The 26,510-nt window shown below is 43.2% G+C and overlaps 1 protein-coding gene across 1 annotated transcript; it reads right to left on the bottom strand.

Annotated features, from left to right (window-relative positions):
- Window positions 1–578: 578 nt before the first annotated feature.
- Window positions 579–26,336, bottom strand: LOC132822822 (opioid growth factor receptor-like protein 1). Its single transcript, XM_060836180.1, has 8 exons — window positions 26,045–26,336; window positions 17,616–17,669; window positions 16,327–16,395; window positions 14,838–14,916; window positions 13,854–13,932; window positions 11,741–11,807; window positions 8,269–8,417; window positions 579–2,172 (listed from the first exon to the last, which is right to left on the bottom strand). The coding sequence occupies exons 1-8, from the start codon at window positions 26,150–26,152 to the stop codon at window positions 852–854; spliced, it is 1,926 nt and encodes a 641-aa protein (XP_060692163.1). The 5' UTR covers window positions 26,153–26,336; the 3' UTR covers window positions 579–851.
- Window positions 26,337–26,510: the final 174 nt, after the last annotated feature.

Consider the following 26,510-nt stretch of genomic DNA (forward strand, 5'->3'; position numbering starts at 1 on the left):
GACAGCATAATTACAGGAGTTCCCACCCTGCAGGCACTCTGCCTCTATTCCTGATGAAGGGCTTTTGCCCGAAACTTTGATTTTCCTGCTCCTTGGGTGCTGCCTGAATTGCTGTGCTTTTCCAGCACCACTCTAATCTAGAATCTGGTTTCCAGCAGCTGCAGTCATTGTTTTTAACCTAATTACAGGAGTGGTGTGGCCTCCCACCTTGTCCTCTTAGAGGATGGTTTCTTCAGATTATGATCATTTGCTTCTATCCCAAGCTCCACAATTCCTCTGTGAAGCTTGTGCACTCTCTCCTCCAAGACATTCCCTTAAACCATACCACTGGCCGAGTTTCTGGTCATCCTATCCAGTACCCCTTGATGTGTCACTGTGTAAAATTCCGATCCCTGTGAAACTCTACTAAAGGCACTATTTAAATACCAGATGAACAAACAGAGATTACCTAATGTTCCCTTTCTCACTCCACCCCCAGAATTGTCAGAGACACACCCACATCTTACATACCACTCCCTTTACAGGTGCTACATAAACAAATTGGAAGTACAGAGCTAGAATGAGCCACAAAACATTAGTTAACTTCACCTGCTATCAGCACTTTATTTAAAAATGAAAGTATTAAATATTCACATGCACACACCAGCCTCTAAATACAATTTAGTATCCAGCACAGAGAGGTCTATGGTAGCCACGTGAGGTATTTCTGTCTCCCAATCCTCAAAGCTACTGAGTAGCAGAACCTATTTGTTTGAAATCCTGCATTTGATGGGAAGCTTGGGGTTCTTCTTCAAAGTCATATCCTAAAGTGGTTCTCTAGTCTTCTCTTGTAAAGCAATAAAGTTGCTGCTTTATGAAGATGAAGTTGTTTGCTGGTCATCTTCCATTTCTACATCTTCTTCTCCTGCACATTTACTAGCTTCCATCTCCATTTCCATACATAGACCTACAGGATCTTTTCCAGCTTCCAGCAGTCCCACTTCTTGTGTTTCCATTTCTTCTGTGCATTCACTTTCATCATTTGCAGGATGTGGAATATTTCTTTCAGATTCGCTTTCACCTTCTAATTCAGTTGACATATTCTTCTGTTCTGTATTGCTGATTGCTGTTTCTTCTTTCAGAGACTTATCAGTTTCTTTGGTAATCACTTCTGGCTTATCCACCTCATCCTTTGATATATTGCTAGTTTTACTTTCTTCAGTTGCAAGGCTACCTGCTTCAGTGATCACATGCTCCGGCTCAGCTCTCTCATCAAGCCCCTCTTCTGTTTTTCTCTTCACAATTTTGCCTTCCATAACTGGCATATCTGTTTCTTCTCGGCCTTTTGGCTCGGAATATGTTTCGTTAATAGACAGTCCTGCTTTGCCTGAATGCACTAACAATTCCTTTCCCATTTGGCAGGTAGCTTCACCTTCCATTTCTTGTGTTCCCACATCAGCCTCCATTCGCTCATGCTTGGTTTGGCTGTTCTCAGGTACGTCAACATCTTGCACCAAGTCTTCAGCATCTGCTTTAATACTTCCCACAACAGTCACCTCTTCACATTCAATTTGCTTTTCACCATTTTCATTGCACTTATTTTCAGAGGCTGGAGATATCCCATCACCGTCGCTCTTCTCTTCAGCATTACACCTCTCCTGATCTACGGTCCCATCAGGTTTTTCAGTCTCGACTTGATACTCCAATGTCTCATCTGTGTCCTTCTGACACGTTGAGCTCTTCTCCCTAGAATCTGAAGGCCTTTCTTTCATTACCCGTCTCTGCTTTGACCTGTGGCCTTCATCTGAGTCTGATGGTAAGGAACTGCTTTCTCCACCTTTTGCCAATGTGTCTTCATCTGACATATCCTCACTCACTGTTTCCTCCTCTTCCTTCCAGAGTTCCTCACGAATATGCTTAAACCGGTGTTCCATTTCTTTGGGAGGGCCCCAGACGAAGTCTGCAGCTGGCCGATAATGCTTCTGGGCGTACAGTATCAGCTTCCTTCTCTCAATTTTACTTCGAATGGTATAAAGAAAGTAATCCAAGACACTCTCTTTAACGTTGGGCAGCTGGTTATGCACCAATGTTTCTGTTAGGAAAAACTTTACCAATGGCGGCTGATAATGCTCAAAGCCCATCTCTCCAAGGCACTTCAGTATCCGAGTGATGCGGAGATTATTGTGTGAGCGTCTGAAATTGAAAAGAAAGAAAGACCAATCAGCAAATCAACAATAACGTGGCAGCTGTAGACAGCAGTCACAGCAGTGACACCAATGATCAGAACAGCACATTAGCCCTACTGGTGCAGCAAGTGTAGGGATAAAACTCCAAAACTGCATCCACAGTCATAGATTCACAGATGTACAGCACGGAAACAGACTCTTCTATCCAACTCGTCCACACTGACCAGATGTCCGAAACTAATCTAGTCCCATTTGCCAGCATTTGGCCCATATCCCACCAAACTCTTCCTATTCATATACCCATCCAAATGCCTTTTAAATGTTGCAAGTGTATCAGCCTCCAACACTTCCTCTAGCAACTCATTCCATACATGCACCACCCTCTGTGTGGAAATGTCCCTTTTCTATCTTTCCTTCTCACCCTAAATCTATGCCCTCCAGTTCTGGACTTCCCCACCCCAGGAAAAAGACCTTGTGTATTTACAGTGTCCACACTCCTCATGATTTTCTCAACTTGTAAAAGGGATTCTGGGTAATTCAAGGTGGAGGATGGGAAAAATTCTGGCTGTGAAAGGCTGCTCCTTGTTTTCAGGTATTTTAGATGTTGGAGGTGATTTCCTCCAATTCCAGGGGCAGCAAATACTGTTTCATATGGTGTTGCATGGTTTTGGAACGGTGGAGAGAAACAGTCAAAACAACAGCACTTTTAAAAGGGGGCGGAAGAGACAAAGGCAGCACATAGTCAGGCAGTGCCGGAGGGAAGAAGGAAGGAAGGAAGGAAGGAAGGAAGGAAGGGAGGGAGGGAGGAACTGCCTTTGCTGTTTGAATTCATGTATCGCTGAACATCAGGCTGTGTCTGGGAAAGTTAACAGTGAGACTCACAACTGGTCTTGGAGGAACCTGTTTGGGTAAGATTACAGCACAGAAACAGGTAAGTGAATACTTAAGTGTGGCCTTACAGTAAGTCTGGAGTAAGTGAGTAGAGTGGGTTCTTTCTTGATTATATGTTTTGAGATATTAGATTAGATTAGATTACTTAGTGTGGAAGCTGGCCCTTCAGCCCAACAAGTCCACACCGACCCGCAGAAGCGAAACTCACCCATACCCCTACCCTTATATTTGCCCCTTACCTAACACTATGGGCAATTTAGCATGGCCAATTCACCTGACCTGCACATCTTTGGACTGTGGGAGGAAACCAGAGCACCCGGAGGAAACCCACGCAGACACGGGGAGAATGTGCAAACTCCACACAGACAGTCGCCTGAGGCCCTTGATTAAACTTAAAAATATAAACCATAAGTATTAAGTCTGGAGCACTGTTTTGTAGAGGAATAAGACGGTGCTAATTTCTGGATCTGCAGATTGAAAGCAGCAAAAATGGTCTTTGGTAGAGAGACATGCTCTTCTTGTCGGATGTGGGAGTTTAGGGAGAGTTTCTGTTATGAGGATTATATCTGCAATAAATGGAGTTGGTTGTGAATCCTATCAGACTGAATGGATTGGTTGGAGAGAGAGTTAGAGGCAAAGAGGAATTTACAAGAGCAAGGGGATGTGATGGATGGCAGTTACAGGAAGAGGCAAAGTCTCAGATACAGTCACATAGATGGGTTAACTCCAGGAAAGGTAAGAAAGGTAGGCAGTTAGTGCAGGAGTCTTCTGTGGCTATGCCCATTTCAAACAAGTATGCTGTTTTGGAAAATGCAGGAGGTAATGAATTCTCAGTGGAATGAAGCAGAAACAGCCAAGTTTCTGGTATTGAGACTGGCTCTAATGCGATGAGGGATACATCAGCTTCTAAGAGATCAATTGTGTTAGAGGACTCTCTAGTCAGAGACACAGACAAACGTTTCTGTGGCCAGCAGCAAAAAATCAATGATATGTTGCCTCCCTGGTGCCAGGATCAAGGATGTCTCAGAGAGGGTTCAGAATGTTCTCAAAGGGAGAGGGACCAACAAAACATCATTGTACACATTGGAGCCAAAGTTATAGGAAGGGAAAAGGATAAGATTCTGAAGGAAGAACATAGACCCGCAGGAATTTAAAAGGGAGATCCTCAATAGTAGTAATATCTAGATTATTCCCAGCGCTACGAGCTAGTGAGAGTAGGAATAGGAGGATAGAGCAGATGAATGCATAGCTGAGCAGCTGGTATATGGGAGAAGGATTCACATTTTTGGATCATTGGAATCTTTTTTGGGATAGAAGTGACCTGTACAAGCAGAATAGATTGCACCTAAATTGGAAGTGGACTAATATACTGGCAGGGAGATTTGCTAGAACTGCTCGGGAGGATTTAAACTAGTTTGGTTGGGGGGTGGAGGGGGGTGTAGTTGAGAGACCCAGGGAGATAGTGAGGAAAGAGATCAATCTGAGACTGGTTGAGAAAAAAAAGTGAGTCAAACAAACAAACAAACAAAGTCAGGGCAGGCAGGAACAAAGTAGGACTGATAAATTAAACTGCACTTATTTCAATGCAAGGGGCATAACAGGGAAGGCAGATGAACTCAGGGCATGATTAGGAACATGGGATATCATAGCAATTACAGAAACATGGCTCAGGGATGGGCAGGATTGGCAGCTTAATGGTCCAGAATACAAATGCTACAGTGAGCATAGAAAGGGAGGAGAGGGAGTGGCATTTTTGATAAGGGATAACACTACAGCTGTACTTAGGGAGGACATTCCCGGGAATACATCCAGGGAAGTTATTTGGGTGAAACTGAGAAATAAGAAAGGGATGATCACCTTATTGGGATTGTATTATAGACCCCCTAATAGTCAGAGGGAAATTGAGAAACAAATATATAATGAGATCTCAGTTATCTGTAAGAATAATAGGGTGGTTATGGTAGGGAATTTTAACTTTCCAAACATAGACTGGGACTGCCATAGTGTTAAGGGTTTAGATGGAAAGGAAATTGTTCAGTGTGTACAAGAAAATGTTCTGATTCAGTATGTGGATGTATCTATTAGAGAAGTTGCAAAACTTGACCTACTCTTGGGAAATAAGGCAGGGCAGATGACTGAAGTGTCAGTGGGGGAGCACTTTGGGGCCAGTGTTCATAATTCTATTAGTTTTAAAATAATGATGGAAAAAGTTAGACCAGATATAAAAAAGTTCTAAATTGGAGGAAGGCTAATTTTGACGGTATTAGGCAAGAACTTTCAAAAGCTGAGTGGGGGCAGATGTTTGCAGGTAAATGGACGACTGGAAAATGGGAAGCCTTCAGAAATGGAATAATAGGAATCCAGAGAAAGTATATTCCTGTTAGGGTGAAAGGAAAGGCTGGCAGGTATAGGGAAAGCTGGATGACTAAAGAAATTCAGGGTTTGGTTAGGAAAAAGAAGGAAGCATATGTCAGGTATAGACAGGATGGATCAAGTGAATCCTTAGAAGAGTATAGAGGCAGTAGGAGTATACTTAAGATGAAAATCAGGGGACAAAAAGAGGACATGAGATAACTTTGGCAAATATAGTTAAGGAGAATCCAAAGGGATTTTACAGATAGATCAAGGACAAAAAAAAAGGTAACTAGGGAGATCAGCAAGGCGGCCTTTGTGTGGAGCCACAGGAGATAGGGAAGATACTAAATGAATATTTTGCATCAGTGTTTACTGAGGAAAAGGACATGGAAGATCTAGAATGTAGGGAAATAGATGGTGACATCTTGAAAAATGTCCATATTACAGAGGAAGAAGTGTTGTATGTCTTGAAACACATAAAAGTGGATAAATCCCCAGGACCTGATCAGGTGTACACGAGAACTCTGTGGGAAGCTGGAGAAGTGATTGCTGGGCCTCTTGCTGAGATATTTGTATCATAGATGATCACAGGTGAGGTGCCGGAAGACTGGAGGTTGGCAAATGTGGTGCCACTGTTTAAGAAGGTTGGTAGGGACAAGCCAGGGAACTATAGATCAGTGAGCCTGATGTTGGTGGTGGGCAAGTTGTTGGAGGGAATCCTGATGGACAGGATGTACCTGTATTTGGAAAGGCAAGGACTAATTAGGGATTGTCAACATGACTTTGTGCGTGGGAAATCTGATCTCACTAACTTGATGGAGTTTTTTGAAGTAACAAAGAGAATTGATGAGGGCAGAGCGGTAGACATGATCTATTTTGACTTCAGTAAGGCATTTGACAAGTTTCCCCATGGGAAACTGGTTAGCAAGGTTAGATCTTAAGGAAGACAGGGAGAATTAGCCATTTGGACACAGAACTGGCTCAAAGGTAGAAGACATGGTGGTGGTAGAGAGTTGTTTTTCAGACTGAAGGCCTGTGACCAGTGGAGTGCTACAAGGATCCACTACTTTGTCATTTATATAAATGATTTGGATGTGAGCATAAGAGGTACAGTTACGAAGTTTGCTGATGACAGCAAAACTGGAGGTGCAGTGGACAGCGAAGAAGGTTACCTCAGATTACAACAGGATCTGGATCAGATGGGCCAATGGGCTGTGAAGTGGCAGATGGAGTTTAATTCAGATAAATGTGAGGTGCTGCATTTTGGGAAAGCAAATCTTAGCAGGACTTATACATGTAATGGTAAAATCCTAGGGAGTGTTGGTGAACAACCGCTGTGCGCCCTCTCACAGACTTGTACCCCTTTACACTCACACATACACCCACACACACACAGGTTTGTGGGGTGAATTTGTACTTGCATAATTACATCTACTTTGCTCAAATACTGCATGAATCCATGTAAGATTCTGTAAATCCGGTTTTATATTAGAATCAATCTGACCATTGGGGCACAGACAGTCTCACACAGGACAGCACACACCTCCAATGCATTATTTGGGCTGACATGACACCAATTGTTAAAGTTCACTTGAGAATGTAACTTTTAAATGTTCTGCGATTTATGTATGAAAGAACTGAAACCAACATGGTCATTCTAAAAGATGAGACTTAACAAACAATCCAGATCTTTTTCAATATATAATTTCAATTACATCACACTGTAAACCTTTGCTATAAATTCTGTGTCATACAATCTTATTCTCCACAATCACCTGTGAAGGAGCAGCACTCTGAAAGCTAGTGCTTCCAATCAAACCAACTGTTGGACTATAACCTGGCATTGTGTGATTTTTAACTTTGCCCACCCTAGGTCCAACACCAGCATCTCCAAATCAATAATTTGTGAAGTCTCCAATGTATGTTAGAGAGTCTATGTTTATATTTTAAAGCTGTCAGGACTGGGGGGGGGGGGGGGGGGGGGAGAAAAAAAATGAGATCGAGGACTTAAGAAGGGCATCAAACCTGAAAATTCATTTCAGCAAGGAGGAGTAGTGTAATTTACAAAAATAGTTCCAAGAATGAGAAGCTTCAGTTACTAGGATGAATTGAAGAAACCAAGACTATTTTCCTTTGAAGAAAAAGGCTAAATAGATTTGATTGAAGTTTACAAATCATGAGAGCTCTGGACAGAGTAGGTCGGGAAAAACTGTGTCCACTCAAAAGAAAAAGGACCGAGAGTGGCAAGGCAGAGATTTAAAGCAGTTTACAAAAGGTAGCAAATCTGATGGGAGGATTTTCTTTTCCCCCCCCACAAAGCAAGTAGTTAGGGTGTGGAAGGCACTGCCTGGAAATGTGGTGGAGGCAGGTTCAATTGGATACTGGATGATTGCTTCTGTTTAAGAGAAGAAAGGGCAGGAGAACAGTACTAAGTTATGATGCTCATTTAGAGAGCTGATTCACGTGCAGTGGGCTGAATGGTCATCTTCCACATCATGACAATTCTGCAATTCTAATTCTGAAATTAAAGAGTTCAATCAGAACAGTATTCCATTGGAATGGAGGACCTGAATTGGATATTGCTGGGAAACGCATTAAGATCTTATGGTTTTGTTATTTCGTGTAATAAATTTGGATTTTTTTGTTAAAGAATTCTGGCAGCCATGGATGAATATATTCAGCGACTAGCCACCATGGTAACCAACTGCAAAATGCTAATATTATGGTTCATCAAGCTAGATTTCACAGTGACCTGACTTTTCTCGTATTACCATTAGCTGTGATCATAGCAATACCCAGTGCTTCCATTTCAAAAGATGAAAAGGTGCTACATGAACATAAAACTGGTGACACTCACTGATTGAGGTTGTCGAATCGCTCTTTCCAGTGAGGAGCTCGTTTCACTGCTCCAGTTTTCCGATTTACTAATTTAATGCCATAAAAATCCAGCATTATCTCGTACACTTTAATTAGCCTCTGTGTTGCATCTTTAGAATTTCTGAATAACTGTTGACAATGAAATAGTTTTTTTAAAAAAACACTGCATTAAAATTTAGTTAATAAATAAATCAAAATTCATTTAAATCATCTCAGAAAACAACAAACTAAGAGACACTGAACACTCTAACCCCTTCCTGGTGGAGTACAGCTCCAATCATGAAGTTTGGCAACATCCAGGTCAAAGCAGCCCACTTGTTCCTGATCCCCTCTAACACCTTCTGCACTCAGCCCACACACCACTGACACACAGGAGCAGCAAGGTGAACCATTCACAAGATGTATTGCAGTAACTCACCAAAGCTCCTTTGACATCATTTTCCAGGTGACCAAGAATGTCACAGACAGCTGATGTATAGGTAAACCAACATCCCCTTCAAGTCCCTCCAAGTCATTCGGCATCCTCACTTGGAAATGTCATCAACAATGTCACTGGGTCAAAATGCTGGACCTCCCGCCCCCAACCCCTCCGTAACAGCCTTGTGGCTATTTCTACAGATTTGGACAGTAGGCAGCTCACCGTCACCCTCAAAAACATGTATTTGGGAATGGTGAATAATTGATGATCTTGCCAATGACAGCCCTATTCCACAAAGTGAATTAAAGATAAAATTAGTACCTTGTTCTAACTCTTCACATAATTTTCACTGCACAAAGGCCTTTTGTAGCCAATGAGCTACCATTTAGAGAACTGACCAACTGTGCAATTGGCCAGTGATCACCAAGATTCTTAGCTCATTCCCCTATCTGAGCAGAATTAGTATATCATCCAGGATTGAGAATTTTAAATCTGACCAGAATTTAATCTTCCAACAGCACAGCGTCTAACATGCGCTATGGCTCATGGGCTGAATTATTATCTCGGAATCAAGAAAAGAACAAAAGCAGAAGTAGACCACTCAGCCCATTAAGCCAGTTCCACCATTCAATAAGAAATCGCTGACTTTCTATCTCAACTTCACTTTGCCCTGGTAACCCATTTCCCTCCATTCCCTGAAAGACCAAAAGGCACTTCCTCAACACAACATCCGAAACCTTCCAGAGGAGCTAGAAAATTCCAAAGACTCACTTCACTTTGGAGTCAAGAAATTAATCCCCATCTCAGACCTGAACGAGTGAGGCAGTGGTACAGGGGTGGACAAAATCAGAAGTCACAGGTGCATTTCCCTCCACTTCACCTGATGAAGGGGCAGTGTTCCAAAAGTTTGTGACTTCAAATAAATCTGTGGGACTGTAGCCTGGTGTCACATGACTACTGACTCTGAATGATTAAGCCCTTATCCTGAGATTGATTGATTGTCGATTGACTTATTACTGTCACATTGCTTTACTATCCTGATGTACTTTAAATGGTACAGAGTGCAGAATAGTGTAACAGTCGCAGAGATGTGGAGAGAGAGATCAGAATGACTATTGGAGAGGTCCATTCAGGGAACAGCACGATGGCTCAGTGGTTAGCACAGTTGCCTCACAGTGCCAGGGACTTGGGCTCAGTTCCAGCCTTGGACGACTGGCTGTGTGGAGTTTGCACATTCTCCCAGTGTCTGCGTGGGTTTCCACAGGATGTTCCCGTTTCCTCCCACAATACAAAAATGTGCAGGCCAGGTGAATTGCCCATTGTGTTAAGTGCACTAGTCATGTGTAAATGTCGGGCAGGGGGTGGGTGGATCTTCAGAGGGTCGGTGTGGACTTGTTGGGCCAAATGGCCTGTTTCCACACTATAAGGAATTAAATCTAATCTATGTCTGATAACAGAGGATGAAGCTGCTCTTGAATCTGGTTTGTAGGTGTATTCAAAGTTTTATTTTAGTTGCCCAATGCAAGAGACTGGAAGAGAGTATAACCAGGGTGGGATGGATCTGATTATGTTGGTTGCTTTCCCGAGGCAGTGGGAAGTATAGATGGAGCCAATGGCTGGAAGTTTGGTGTGTGTGATGGACTGGACTGTGTTCACGACTCTCCATTGTTTCTTGCAATCCTGGGAACAGCAGTTGCCAAACCAAGCGGAGATCCATTCGGATGCGTTGCTTTCTCTGGTGCTTCGAAAAACATTGGTCAGTGTCTTTGTGGATATGCTGAATTTCCTCAACCTCCTAAGGAAGTAGGAACATTGTTGTGCTTTCTTGATTATTGTGCCAACGTGGTTGGACCAGGACAGATTGTTGGTGATCATCACTCCCAGGAACTTGACGCTCTTGACCAAGGTAAAAACAATGACTGCAGATGCTGGAAACCAGATTCTGGATCAGTGGTGCTGGAAGAGCACAGCAGTTCAGGCAGCATCCAACGAGCAGCGAAATCAAACTTCACCTCAACCCCATTGATGCAGGCAGGGCTGTGCCCTCCACTGAGCTTACTGACTGTATTACAGATGCTCCAGCCATTGAGAAGCAACCTCTCAATGTTGACCCTGTTAGTCCCCAACAGAATCTCACATGCTTCAATGAGATCACCTGTCATGGAGGCCTTTGTCAAGCACATGCACCAAACTGAGCTTCCTCTCGTACGGAACAGGATTACCATTGTATTAACACATCATCAGTAGGGTAAAACTAACCTGTCTCACGATGGTCTACACCCTGCTCACATTCCCTTTTCATTATGTTTAGGCAGGATTTCAACTTAGAGGCGTTCAGTCATAATCCCACAGACAGTAGTTTCGCACCATTGGCTCCATAAACTCCCATTCCCTGACCGGGAATCAAACCCAGCTCATGCAGCGGTGAAATCACAGAATCCGAACCTCTAGACCACCAGGGTTTTCTAAACCCCAGTGTCAACCTAATTTACTCAACCTCTCACCTTAGGACAACCCTTTCACCCTGGAGACCAGCCTTGTAAACCCTTGCTGTACTGCCACCACTGCAAGTATAAATGCTCTTAAACCAAAGATGCGTACAGCTCTATCTCACTAAAACCCCACACAGTTCTAAATTTCTTTACTCTCAACCATCTTTGGGATTATAGGTCAAGATGGTCTGAAGTTCAGGTTCCACTCCAGAGATTTTGCTTGTGCAAACTGCCCAGTGGGGTTTGCTACATTGCAAACATGACTACACTTCAAAGCATAGTTGAAACACTTTGGGAATATTGTAAAGTCGGGAAAGGTGCTATGGAAATGCTGACTTTCTTAGAATCAGAGTAATGTCAAAAACATCCCCTCAATCAGACCCCAGGAAACAAACTCTTCTAAATCCTGAAATCTCAAAATATTTGTGTTGTAAACATGTACAGTTTGACTTCTTTCCCTCCCCCCCCAAAGTTCAAGGAAATTTGATTCATTTAAATCGAGTAGAGGGCAATGCTGAGTAATTCCCCTCTCTGATACAAACCTCAATTTCTTGTCTTGAGAGCTCCTTGGCGTGCCAATTCATTCCGGGTTCACGCAACGGGAACAGCCTAAAACCACAAGGCTAAAGGTTAGAAGGGAGAACTGCTCCAGATGGTCAGAACAGGTTTAACCAGTGCCGGTCACTCTCAGTGTAAACCACACAGTGACTGAACCATCGCGAGTGTGTTACTGAACGATCATTAGTCTGAAGTTAAGTTCATGCCATACAAAAACCAGGTAATTGTGTACAGTTTTGGTCACCACACTACCAGAAGACTGTGGAAGGGTGGTGGTGATGGTTAGCTTAGTTGGCTGGACAGCTGGTTTGCAATGCACACTGACTCCAACAGTTCTCAACCAGTTGAGATCACCAAAGTCGCACTCCCTTCTCGACCTCACCCCTCACCAATGACATGGTGACCTTCAAGTTAAGCTCACCACCATGCGTCTCTCTCTTTATTGGAGGTGGACGTGCTGGTGTTGGATTGGGGTGGATAAAGTCATAAGGTGAAACAACATTAGGTTATTGCCCAACAGGTTTATTTACAGTGCATCTGATGAAGGGGCAGTGCTTCGAAAGCTTGAGAGATTTCAAATAAACCTGCTGGACTATAACCTGGTGTTGTGTGACTTCTGTCTCTCTCTCTCTCTAATGAGAGCGCAGACTGATGGCCCCCTGGGACCAAGGCAACTTTACCCTACGCCACGTGGACCACAGCCATTCAAAAAGACAGTTCACCAATACTTTCTCCAGGTCAATTGGGAACAAACTAATATTGGGCCTGCTAGCTCACATCCCAGGAAAGAAGAATAAAAATAAAGTTTAAGAGACTGTGACAATGGTGGTCTGCAGGTTCAATGACCCACTCCATCAAACTGGAGGAGGAGAGGGTGGGAAATGGCAATGTCTGCTGGGTAGGCCCTAGAATCTTCAGAACAAAGCTGCATGTGCCTGATCTTGTTCTTTGAAAGAACTATTCAATTTAGTCTTGTCATTACTTCCTTTCCCCCCAGTAACCCTGAAAACTAGTTCTCTTCAAATACAGTGGCACAATGGTTAGCACTATTGCCTCACAGCGCCAGAGACCCGGGTTCAATTCCCGCCTCAGGCGACTGACTGTGTGGTGTTTGCACATTCTCCCTGTTACTGCATAGGTTTCCTCTGGGTGCTCCAGTTTCCTCCCACAGTCCAAAGATGTGCGGGTCAGGTGAATTGGCCATGTTATATTGTTAGGTAAATGTAGGGGAATGGGTAGGTTGCGCTTTGGCGGGTCGATATGTACTTGTTAGGCTGTTTCCACACTAAGTTATCTAATAATTAAAAAAAACATGTCTTTTGAAAGTTTTTGTGGAATCAAACTCCATCACATTTTCTGTAAACACCCTTTGGGTAAAGAAATTTCTCTTAATTCCACCCCCCCCACCTCAAGTGTTCTTAAGTCAATGATGTCAATTCTATTACCCCTGGTCACGTGACCCATTTGCCATAGGAAACAGTTTGTTCCTCCTTGCTCCAGCAAATCCCTTTAACTTGGAACACACCATTCAGTCTCTGTTCACAATGCCAATCACTATTCTCCACATATAACCAAAAGCCTTTGGACATGATCTCAACCTCTTCTCTACCCTCTCCAAGGCCTTGACATCCTTTCCAAAGTCAGGTGCCTAAAACTGTCCACATTCTTCCATGGGTAACTCAGCCAGAGACCTGCAATATCTCAATGATTTATTTTTTGGTCTTCAATATACCAGTTTACAAAAGGTATGTATCCTAAACTTCCCTGTTCACACAGGATTAACCCAATGCAATCCTGAAACAATGAAGGGCATACAGGCTTCAGTGAGTGCTGAGGTACATCATCTACCTTCTCATTGTCACACTGCATTAAATATACCATGGAGAAAATGAGGACTGCAGAAGCTGGAGATCAGAGTAGAAAGAGTGTGGTGCTGGAAAAGCACAGCAGGTCAGGCAGCATCCAAAGAGCAGGAAAGTCAATGTTTCGGACAAGAGCCCTTCATCAGGAAACATGCCAGATAAAATGTAATTTTCAAAAATTAACAACGCACAGAACCTTTAGTCAAAATAACCAGATATAGAGATAAAAAAGTACCATTGGATGTACGAATGACTCTTCTCCAAATGTTGATATTTTCCTTTCCAATTCTGAATTATATGTTCAATGGTCCTTTCTAGAACAGAAGAAGAAGAAAGTAAAGTTAATCGCTGATTGAAATCCTGGTGGTAAAAGAGAAACCAAATAGCAACCAACTGGTTGAAGCATTGTGCTCAGTGTAGAGCCAAACCATTTTTGATTTCTGTGTAGGGAGGTCAGAAGATTGGATAATGCTATCTCTTCTCTATCTTATACCCCGTATACAGATCAAAATATAAACTCCTGGTGATCAGTGGGAAATCTCATCAGCTTCAAAAGCCCTAATGATTAGTCTGACATTCCTCCTCCATTGAGGATGTTCTTTCAAGTTCACAGGGACAATTCTTTCCAAAACAAGGTGGTTTTGGTCATGGGCAGTGAGTAGGACTCTCACTCAGATGCTGAACATTGACAGTTCACATTCTATTCTAGAAGTGGAAGCATAAATTCAAGAATAAATGCCCTTATTGCAATAAAAGATCCTGCTAAATCCATGATTCACTTTCATCTAGGACAAGGGCAGCAGATCCATGGGAACACCACCACCGAACATTTCCCCTCCACGCCACTCACCATCCTGACATGGAATGGCCATTCCTTCACGGTCGCTGGGTCAAAATCCTGGAATTCTCTCCCTACTGGCATCGTTGGTCAACCCACACACAGCAGGTGGACTGCAAGTGGTTCAAGAAGGCAGCTCACCACCACCTTCTCAAGGGCAAATATGGGCAATAAATGCTGGCCACCCATATCTCTCACAAATAAGAACTAAATATTGATTGAATGCCACATAAAGAGGTGCGTCTATTCAGATGGATGTTAAATGGAGGTTCCATGTCCTCTCAGGTGAATATAAAAGATGCTACAATCACTGTCTGAATTACAGAAGGGACACCTCCCAAAGGAAACGGAAAAAACAAAAATCAGTTGGCAACCACGTACCATCTGGCTGAGAAGGTGTCTGATTCATGTAGAACTTGAAGTTAATGTTATCATTATTCTTCACTTTATCATCTAAATCCTGTTGGGAAAAGAAGCCAGATCAAAGTGGGAAAAACGTTGGCAATACACAACAAAACTGCCTATGTAAACATTGAGAATCCCAATAGTAAATCCAGGAGGAATCTCTGAGCAGTGACTGGTGAGAATGAGAAATTCACTATCACAGAATGTTCGAGACAATTCGTAAATACATGGAAGGCAAACCTAGATGCACAAGAAAATAGCCTGACACGCCGACTAAAAAAAAACAGAAAGAAAATATGTAGACACTTAGCAGGTTCTGGTACTGTCCATGGGGAGGAAGAGAATTGGTAGGTTGGTTTCTCCAGGGGGTAAGTTTGAGACAAGAAATTCCCCAAATCTGCTGACTCGTCTCCTTTAGAAAGGCCCAAATCAACCGAACCAAAACTGCTAGCAAAACTCAGCAGATCTGGCAGGATCCATGGGGAGAGAAACAGAGTGACTTGTCATTAGAACTGCTCATATCAACTACGTTGGGGACCAATGAATCTTTGAAGTGATCCTCAAACTGATACAGTAAAATATAATTTGTAAAGATGCTTTAGAGAAACAACTCAATGTACAAACACTTAAAAGTGTCAACCACAGCCATTTGTAGCATCAAAGTCAGAAGCTTATCCGCTTAATATTGTGTGAATAAACAAATAAGCAGGGAGAAAAAGGTTATTACAAAAGGTCATTCTGAAAGCTTATGAAGACATTTATAATGAAACCATGTGACAACTGTATCAACACACACTGACTGGACGGCCTCATTATGAGTAACAGGCTGAGCTTCAAGATTGACTAATGAAATTTAAAGTGCATTAGTCAATGTTCACTCAGTGGCAGAGGGGAAGAGAAAACTTCCTTTGATTGGCATCTGTATTACCATGTAATAACCTGCTGTTTCTTTGAAGAACATGTTCACTGCCTGTGCATTTGTTTACACAATTAAGAAGTCTAAAACGATTAAAAGCTTTGATATTTGTACTGTGATCAACTCAGAACCTTAAAGAGAAGCTGGCCAATGTATCTCAATGAGAATGTTGAACACCTGCTTTCTTTTGGTTCAGGACTTGTAACCGAGACTCCCCAATTGGCCTGGACCTCATCTACTCACAGAAGGGGCCTGACTTCACTAAGATTACACAGTGCTTGAACTATTATCTCAGCAAGGCTCCAGTGAAAGACAGATTGTGGGGCGGGTGGAGTGCCAGCTGGTGCCAGTTGGGCCAAATGGCCTATTCCTGTGTCGTAATTCAAAGCAAAATGAAATAAAGGCCAAGACTTGTTTTGTTGCAACTGAAGGCAGGAAACTGTTCAATGCTGCAAATGAATATCAGCCTAGCTGGTTCATTCCAATGTGTTTAAAGACACATCAATAGACACGAAGGATTGATAATACACAATGTTTTCTCTGACTTACAGGGTAACCATGTCGATAGCGCTGTAGGTCCTTTGCTGCCCTCCAATTTCGCCAGCGATGTGCTGAGTCCTGAAATAAACAAACACTCAATACTGACAATTTCCACAACACATTTGCTGCTCAAATAAGAGATTCAGTCACAGGGGTTCAGCAGGAAACCACCAGGCCAAGAGCAGAACCTAAACTTGAGGATTAAACATGGGCCATGCAACAGGTAACTTGTGGTTTGACACTAGGCAGTAAGTCAAAGGAGAGAAAAGGTTTTCTGCATCTAACTTTCCCCATCTTCTCAATTTGTTTTCTTCATTTTTCAAAATAAACTTTGAGGGGGGGGGGGGATATGGAGAAAGGGAATAAACAGTATAGGTTTTGCTGTATTGCAGATAGACATGAACATGTAACATCTATATTATCCAACTGCATCACGTACTAACTTGGAATGGTAACTATTCAAAACAGAGAGAAAGTGAGGACTGCAGATGCTGGAGATCAGAGTCAAAAGGTGCGGTGCTGGGCAAGCACAGCAGGTCAGGCAGCATCCGAGGAGCAGGAGAATCAACGTTTCGGGCATAGGCTCTTCAACAGTAATGGTTTTGAAGAGCTTATGCTCAAAACATCGACTCTCCTGCTCCTCGGATGCTGCCTGACCGGCTGTGCTTTTCCAGAACTATTCAAACACAGTTGCATGGAGATCTGGTGGGTAAATGTGTAAACTTTGATTGGAAATCATTATCTGTAGCAATAGTTGATCAGAAGCTTTTCTGTAAAAATGGTATAAAACCTTTGTTCTTGTTATAAAGACTGAGCTGTACACCATTGTTATGATCTGTACAACTCCCGTGCATGCACACAAACATTTAACCAAAGGAACCCAGAGTCTTGTCTGGTGAAAAAGATTTAGCACTTTTACAACTTATTCCCATGGTTACATATTAGCTCTGTGTAGAGACAGGAATCACTTATTAAACTGATGACCTTGAGCACATAAGAGGAAAAAGAACAGGAGACACATCAGATCATCAACTGTAGGTTTTCCCCTTCCACACACCAGCCTGAAGAACAATCATCATCACTGTTCTTTCAGTGTCACCAGGTCAAAACTCTGGAACACCTTCCCTTACAGTGTTGGGTGTACCTACATCAAGGACTGCAGTCTGTCAAGAAGGCAGCTCACCACCACCTTACTAGGGTAACTGGGGATGAAAAACAAAATGCTGGCATTGCCACAGCACCCACATCCTGTGAATGAATCTAAAAAAGATATACACAACATGTAGCAAGGTACCTACATATTTCAAATAGTTTCGCTTCTCAGGTCTTGGGTCAGTCTCTTTCCGGGTCCTCTGTAAAAAGTAACAGAGACATATTTTAGCCCAGTGTTTCCTGACAAACTGCCAATGAATATGACGACAGAGTGATACTGGTGGAACCACATGGGAGTAAATACACACACACACACACGTTTTTACTTAACAAGCATTGACCAACACTCAGTCTGCTGCACTGTCCTTGTGGATGAGGTGTTAAACCAAATCAGCATCTGTTTTCCCAGATGTGTGAAACATCCGTGGCTTTACCCATTAAGAACAGGGGAGCTCTGACCAATGTAACCTCAGTTACTCAGACTGTTTGGAAAAGCTGGGGTTGGAGAGAAGGTAGAATAGAGACTTGACAGAGGTGCTGAAAATCAAGAAGCAGCTAGGCAAGAGAATCAGAGATCACCAATTTAAACATTTGGCTAAGAGAGAAAAGGACAGCGAGTGATTCAAATCTGGAATGCACTGCCTGAGGCTTCAAAAGGATTCGGTTCAATGTCTGAGCAGACAAAATGTGCAGGGTTGCTGAGCAAGTGCTGGGGAGCAAGATTCCTCAGGATGCTCTTGCAGAGACCTGGCATGAACAAAGGGATCCCCCTGTGCTGTAACCTTTCCATAGCACCAAACTTCAACATTTCATCCACAATTAATATCACAAAGATTATCAAGCTATCATTTTTGTGGAATCTGGGAAATCACATTTCCTATATTATAACAGTTGCAGAATTCACAACTCCCACCATAACAATACTGTGGATGTAACAATAGCCCAAGGGATCACAGTGGTTCAAGAAAGCCACTCACCATTACCTTCTCATTGACATTTAGGAGCGAGCATTAAATGCTGACCCAGTAGCAATGCCTGCAACCCATGAATGAATAAAACAGTTCTCCACTGGATGGCAGTGCTTTGGCAATTTTGAGATCATAAGAATGTGCTACAAAAAGAGATTTCTTTTGTATGCTATGTGAATTCCTTTAGCACCTGAAAATCTATCACACTCAGTCTTGAATGTCCATTAAAAAAAACTGACCATCCAGAAGCCTCCTCTTAAGTAGAGAGTGGTAGATTAATCAACGTCCAAGTGAGAGGTTTTCTCCTTACAACCTTAAACAGGTTGAGGCTTTATCCTGAGAATATCAGAACAATTCTGGACTTTCCTGCCAGAAAGGAAACAGCCTCTCACCATCTACCCTCAACACTCAAACAATCGTATATGCTTCAAATGAAATCACCTCTCATTCTTCTATAGGAACAGCAGTAGGCCATTCAGCCTGAGCCTGTTCCAGCATCAATGAGATCATGGCTGATCTGTGGTCTAACTCCACATCCCTAAGTTTGGCCCACATCCCTTCATAGCTTGGCTTAACAAAAATTCCTCTGTCTCAAATTTAAAATTAACTGATCGGTCATCCCCTGCTGTTGCGGAAGAGAATTCCAAGCCTATCCCACCCTGTATGTGTGCAGAAGTGCTTCCTAATGTCTCTGCTAAACGGTCAGGCCCTCAGTCTCAGACTATGTCCCCTAGTCCTAGAATCCCCAACCAGTGAAAATAATTGAACTTTATCTATCCTGTCTAATATCCTGAAGACTACCATCAGATCATATCAATCTTCTACATTCTGGAGAAAACCGGCATGATTTGGGTAAGGTCTCCACATAACCTGTAAACCAACATTATGCTTCCTCCAAAGCCAATATATCCTAAGGTATGGTGCCCAGATTTGTTCACTGTACTCCAAATGGCATATCACCAGGGTTTTGTGTAGTTGCAGCATAACTTCTGCATTCTTGTGCTCGAGATAAAAAAGGCCACCATTCCATTAGCTTTCTTCATTAACATTCAGAGAAAGCTGCTCAACCCCTGCTGCCAAACGGATGCCTTCATTCCCAAAGCAAGACAGCCATTTCACCAAAATGCATAATTTCACATCCCCTGACATTAACTGAGTGGGCAAGAAGGTGGCAAATAGAGTTTAATCAGCTTCTACCCCATTGCGTATTCCTCACAGTTAGCTTTTTAAACTCAGTTTGGTATCATTCGTGTCTGAAGAAGAGTCACTGACCTCAAATCGTGAACTGATTTCTCCCTACAGATGCTGACAGACCTGCTGAGTTTTTCCAGCAATTTCTGTTTTTGTTTCTGATTTCTAGCACCAGCAGTTCTTTGGTTTTTTTTATATATAGTCATTAGTAAACAGAATGATCTGTGATCATTCATTCACAGGATGTAGGCATCGCCGGCTAGGCCTAGGGGGCAGTTAAAGGCGGCCACATTGTTGTCTGGAGTCACATGCTATTCCTAAACAATATAAGTGAAGCAGATGGGTTTTTTCAATAACTGACAGACACCTGGTTAACATCCGACTAGCTTTTTATTGCATTAATCTACCGGTAGGACACAAATCCATGTCCCCAGAACAACCCAGAGGTCTGGATTCTAATGCAGTGACTTTATCCACCACATCACCACATTCCTTACACTTGATTCCCTTGTTGAGGCCATTAATAAAAGATTAGAAAATGCCAAAGCTGAATCATAGACCTGTGTTCACTCTACTCTCTCTTTTGGGGTCAGATTGAATGTACGAACACTTGTTTATCAGTCTAGCCATTCCTCATTTCGGAGTCCAGACAGCAATTCCCCTTAGCTCCCAGGGTGATATCAGTCAGAAGACCGAGGGTTCAACTCCCACTTCAGGGATTAGAGAACAGAATCTAAGCTGACAATATAGTGAATACTGAAAGAACGACAGTCAGAGACACCATCTTTTCAACAAGAATTTAAATACTGCCTGCTTGCTCAGATGTGTAAAAGATCCAATAGCACAACTTTGAAGAAGAGAGTAGTTATCCCTGGTAAATATCAATTCCTCGGCCATTAAGGACTCTCTAAGGATCACATGTCTGCTTGCGACAGCTTGCTGTGTGCAAGTTTCCCAAGTTGTAATAGTAACAATGCTTCAAGGAGTATTTGATTGGCTGTGAAGTGTTTTGGGAAGTTCCAAGATCAAGAAAGATGCGATAGAGCATGTGATAGAGAAAGGTCCAGGTAGCGTCAGAGCAACGTAAAGTCCGAGAGGACCATAGGGCTGCTCTCTCATGAGAGAGAGAGACAGAGACAACTGGCCGTGGTTTAACATGAGAGTGACCATAACTGAGGCGAGGGGAGAGGATGAGAAGGAGCATCCTTCATGGAAACCTCAGCCAATGTGGGAATCGAACCAATATTACTGGTGTCACTCTGCATTGCAAACCAGCCATCAGCTAATCTGATAAACGGCAACAATGGTGGGAGCTTATCAGAGATGTATTCACTTCTGCTCAAAAATACTCATGGATTCTGCTTCCTCTACCTTTGAAGGTAGAGAGCAACAAATATTGATGATCCTCTGAGAAACTAAACCTTCTCATTTGTCTTAAGTGGGTGATTACTTATTCTGTAGTGACCTCTAGTTTACCTGCTCTTGAAAAAGGGAGAGGAAGAGAAAAACTCACCTGGATCCAATTTGAAAAAGTGGAGAAGATTAGCGCCCACAACCACTGAAGAAAATAAATCTGAGGGATAGTAAATGGACAGACATTAAGAGGAAGAGTAGGTATGAATAAAAAGTACAAGTTGTCAAATATCTTTGGCCTTGTTCACAGACCCATGCAAAGTGCAAGCTGGAAATAAGTCAAACGGCGACATTTGCAGTTACTTCAGAGCTGTCTTCAGGAAGCTCCTTTACATCATTTCCTACTTGGGACAAGATTGAACAAAAATATGGTGTTGAACAAGAGATTTAAGTATTCTTTTCTTGAAATGATGCTTGCTAAAATATTTCAAGCAAACATTTACAGTAAACCAGATACAGCAGGAGTTAATGATGCCCAGGAGACAAATGGAAATCGGGATAATTTCCTCTTGTTTTGCTGTTGAAACTCAAGAGGAAATTCTGTTTACACGGGTCAATCTCAAAGAAATTCTACCTCCATGTTTTGACGCACAATAACAAATAACAACAAAGGCAGAGAATAATTGCTGAAGTGGGACTTGTCTTGATATTGTATATAACTAGGAGAAAGTGAGGACTGCAGATGCTGGAGATCAGAGCTGAAAATGTGTTGCTGGAAAAGCGCAGCAGGTCAGGCAGCATCCAAGGAACAGGAGATTCGACATTTCGGGCATAAGCCCTTCTTCAGGAAAGCCTGAAGGGCTCATGCCCGAAACGTCAACTCTCCTGCTGCTTGGATGCTGCCTGACCTGCTGCGCTTTTCCAGCAACACATTTTCAGCTCTGATCTCCAGCAGCTGCAGTCCTCACTTTTTCCTATATCCTGATGTACACAATGATGGTTAAAACAGCCCTTCTCGTGACAGGGATCCCACGTTTTCTTTGTCCTCAAACAGAGGGCAGTTTTGTTGGCTCAGAAACATCGTCAGGATGGAAGATGGTCACATGCCTGGTACCGGAGGGCCCTGGGTAATCAGAGCTCCACTTTAAAGAACGTTTGAGTGTGATAACAAGACCCTAGACACCAGCTCTCACAGCTGGGAGTCACTTGCTGGCAACAGAAGAAAACGGTGACACCTCCTGAGAGGTGGCATTCACCACCACGATGACCAATGGCTGCAGTGACTAGGAAACAGATGCCAACATCAAAAACAACAACAACCCGCAATGTCACTCAGCAGCTTCAGGGGTGTCAGTCTCTCAAGAATTTGCAGCAGTGATGTGCCAAGTCTGAAATGGATTGTGCACTGCGTACCTATCATCTTCTGTAGACGGAGGGATGCCCAAAGAAATTCAGAAACCTGAGAAAAAGAGTTTATTTTCTACAGTGGCAGATGAAGGATTTTAATTCAGCTGAAGAACAATCTAGAGCAACGCTTGGCATTACTGTAAAAATAAAGTAACCAAGGAGCTCACTAATTGGTCAGACTCTCAAAATGCCCTTTAGGGAAGGAAACCAAGTTTCGTTATGTACTTTGTGTACACGTAACTCCCATCCTACAGCAACATCGTCAACTCCTAATTGCCTCAGCAATGCCAGTTCTACCAAAACAGCTCACAAAAGCCACTCCTTCACTTCCACATGGAAACTAGGAATGTTCAATAAAGGTCAGACTTGTCAGCAACGTCAACATCCCAAAATATTCTAATTTTTAAAAATAATTGATTCTCTTACTTTGTGACATGTATGGAGCCAGATGCCCCCACCCCCACCCCCTCCTGTGGAGAAGGGGTTTCAGCCCATCTAGGCTGTGCTAGCTCTCTGCAAGAGCAATTCAGCTTGTCCAACTCTATCTTTCTTTTCCGCTGCTGTGCAAGCCTTTTCTTCAGCTGCCTATCCAATTTCTTTTTGAAAGGGGAATTGAATACTGCTCCACCACATTCTCAGACAGCAACTTTCAAATCTAACCACTCACTGTAGACTGAAATTATTCCTCATTAAATCTTTGGCTCTTCAGCTATTCACCCAAATCATCGTTGTGTGGAACCAACAGGTAAAATTTGTAACTGGCTCAAGGGGCTGAATATCTCCTCCTGCTCTTATGTTACAGGCTTAAGGATGAGGGGCTGAATGGCCTCCTCTTTCTCACACCTCATCATGAACAGGATCAGTTATTTTACAGAAACTTGAGCCTTTTACAAAGGAAGGGAAATGAGCAAAAAAAAATGTCTCAATAATTTTTACAGATGCACCTTACAAAGCAGCTTATAAACATCACAACTTGATACTGCAACAGTTCTGCCCAAGACTGCAAGAAATTACCAAGAGTTGTGAACACAGCCCAGTCCATCATACAAGCTAACCTTCCATCCATTGACTCCATCTGCACTTCCCACTGCCTTGGGAAAGCATCCAACATCAAAGACCTCTCCCACCCTGGTTATACTCTCTTCCATCAGGCAGAAGATACAAAAGTTTTATAACATGTACCAATAGATTTAAGAACAGCTTTCTCACCCACTCAGTTATGAACGGACCTCTCATATTAGAGGTGATCTTTCTCAGCACCTATTCGCAAGATTCTCGAATCAAGAGGCAAAAAATTCACTCGAACAGCAACGCCACTTCCCAAGCCAACTCACTTAGCAAGGAGACGCTAATCACTCAGATCAGTGCTGCCAGGTAAGGCATGTTATTTATATTCACCTTACATCAGATTCTCAAAGCAAGCTGAGTTCTGTAGAAGGGTCATGGGACCCAAAACAATAACTCGGGTTTCTCTCTCCACAAATGTGGAGTTGCCAGTGTTGGGCTGGGCTGGACAAAGTCAAAAATCACTCGACACCAGGTTATAGTCCAAACAGGTTTATTTGAAATTACAAATGTTCAGAGCAATGTTATTTGCACTATAACCTGGTGTGGAGTGATTTTTGACAATCGACAGACCTGCTCAGTTTCTCCATAAATTTCTGTTTTTTCAACCCCACTTTGGAGCTTGATATCTGCAGGAAGACAGCAGGAACACTTTACAGGCAAGTGGCAGACTTGCAATGCAAAGGAACTTTAAATAACTTCATTTGAAAAAAGGAGATTGAGGGGGGGGACCTGATTGAGGTCTACAAACTCATCAAGGGTATAGACAGGGTGAATAGAGATAAGCTTTTTCCTCAGGGTGAGGGATTAACGAGAGGTCAGGCGTTCAAGGTGAGAGGTGAAAAGTTTAAAGCGGATACACGTGGCAAGTCCTTCACACAGAGGGTGGTGGGTGTCTGGAACGCGTTGCCAGCAGAGATAGTAGAGGCAGGCACAGTAGATTCATTTAAGATGCGTCTGGACAGATGTATGAGTAGGTGGGGAGTAGAGGGATACAGATACTTAGGAATTGGGCGATAGGTTCAGACAGTGGATTTGGATTGGCTCAGGCTTGGAGGGCCGAAGGGCCTGTTCCTGGGCTGTAAACTTTCTTTGTTCTTGATCCAGACCCCTCATTCATTGTTCTGGGGACGCGAGTTCAAATGCCAGGACGGCCATGGTAACATTTCAATTCAATAACAAAAAAAAAACTGGGATGAAGAGCTAGTCAAATAATGAACACTACGTTCTAAAAAATTTTTTAAAATACCCGGATGCTGGAAATCAGAAACAAAAACAGAAATTGCAGGGAAATCTCAGCAGGTCTGGCAGCCTTAGTACAGATATATAGAGAGAGAGAAAGCAGAGTTAATATTTTGGGTTCAGTGACTCTTCTGCAGAACTTCAAAAAACCCATCTGGGTCACTAATGTCAATCTGGGAAGGAAACTTATTGAACTTAGCTTGGCTGGCCTACACGTGACTCCAGACCTACAGCAACACAGAGTCAGAGTCGTACAGCACAGAAACAGACCCTTCGGTCCAACCAGTCCATGCCAACCATAATCCCAAACTGAACTAGTCCCACCTGCCTGCGCTTGGCCCATATCCCTCCAAACATTTCTTATTTATGGACTTATCTAAACATCTTTAAACATTGTAACTGTATTCACAACCACCACTTCCACTCTAGAAAAGAAAATTGCCCTTCATGTCTTTTTAAAATACATCTCATCTTAAATATACACCCCCTCGCCTTGAAATCCCCCACCCAAGAGAAAAGACATTCACCTTATCTATACCCCTCATAATTTTGTAAACCTCAATACGGTTACCCCTCAACCTCACACACTCCAGTGAAGAACCCCACCCCCCCCCCCCAACCAAGCCTATCCAGCCTCTCCTTATTACTCAAACCCTCCATTCCCAGCAACATCTCATCTGAACCCTCTCCAGCTTAATAATCGTAGAGATATATAGCACTGTCCATACTGACCAGATATCCCAACCTGATCTAGTCTCACTTGCCAGCACTTGGCCCATATCCCTCTAAACCCATATTCACATACCCATCTAGATGCATGGGTGTCTCTGAATGGATTGCTCACAGGACCTAGTCCAGAACCTGTCAAACAGGGGTAGGGACAAGCCATCCTTGAGCCTTTGGTGTATTTGGGTGGGTAAGGGACAATGTGAGAGAGGTGCATGCCTATCACAAGTATTCCTGGACACCTTTAATTGTGATACAGGGGATTTCAGGAGGCACATCTGTGCAGCGTAGCTGGTTGGAAACTTCCATTCCTGGGTCCCTGACTAAAAAGGAGGAACTCCAGTGTCTGTGCAAACATGGTGGCATCTGCTGCTTAACATGGTAAACTACAGCCCCACACACACACAAAGCCTTGTGAGGTTCAGCTGCTAAACTTCAGAATTCGGATATAAATGTCCACAGTTTGGTGTCTGCCTTGCGGCATTCTGAATGTGACTGTTACAGCAGGGTCCAATTCCCCTTTGGGAACAGCTAGAATTGCTGGCGACTGTAAGCCTGGCTCCTAAAGCAGCCACATCCGACAGAAATCCCCCACCCCACCAAAAGGCCAGCATTGATCTTACCAGGTTCCAGGGTGGTACGGCTGGTTTCGGGGAGGTCGCTGCTGACTCGGGCTCCCCTTCCCCTTCGCTCTCTGCCCAAGTGGAATCATAGTCTTCATCTCCCCACATCGTCCAAATACCAGCCCCCCGGGGCTCCCCCTCCCACAGGCTTCTCTCCAGATGGATGCGGACACAGCAAAGTGCAAATAATGAGAAAGTTCACAATCCAGGAGGGAGAGAGAGAGAGAGAGGGAGGAAAGGAGGGAGGAGTCTCTGCTTAACACAGGAAACGAAATCAGAGCAAATTTCTTTCTCTTTCGATTTCCTTTCGAGCCTGCCTCCGGTTGGGAGGGGAGAGTGCGCTCACTCTTTACTCCGGTTGTACATTGTCGAAACTTAAAAGAGCAGCTCACTCGTGTGACTCGTCCTTGCAGCTCGTGTCAAACTGCATTTAGGCAGCGCCGGTCACCCCTCGCGACCCATTAAC

Source organism: Hemiscyllium ocellatum, chromosome 15, assembly GCF_020745735.1.
Source record: "Hemiscyllium ocellatum isolate sHemOce1 chromosome 15, sHemOce1.pat.X.cur, whole genome shotgun sequence".
Taxonomy (NCBI): Eukaryota; Metazoa; Chordata; class Chondrichthyes; order Orectolobiformes; family Hemiscylliidae; genus Hemiscyllium; species Hemiscyllium ocellatum.

Excerpts from the sequence above, each read along its gene's own strand:
- LOC132822822 (XM_060836180.1), bottom strand. The coding sequence starts at position 26,152 with ATGTGGGGAGATGAAGACTATGATTCCACTTGGGCAGAGAGCGAAGGG. Across the intron at positions 16,396-17,615 it reads AGCGAAACTATTTGAAATAT|GACTCAGCACATCGCTGGCG; the intron begins GTAGGTACCTTG and ends TGTTTATTTCAG. Across the intron at positions 13,933-14,837 it reads GACACCTTCTCAGCCAGATG|AAAGGACCATTGAACATATA; the intron begins GTACGTGGTTGC and ends CTTCTGTTCTAG.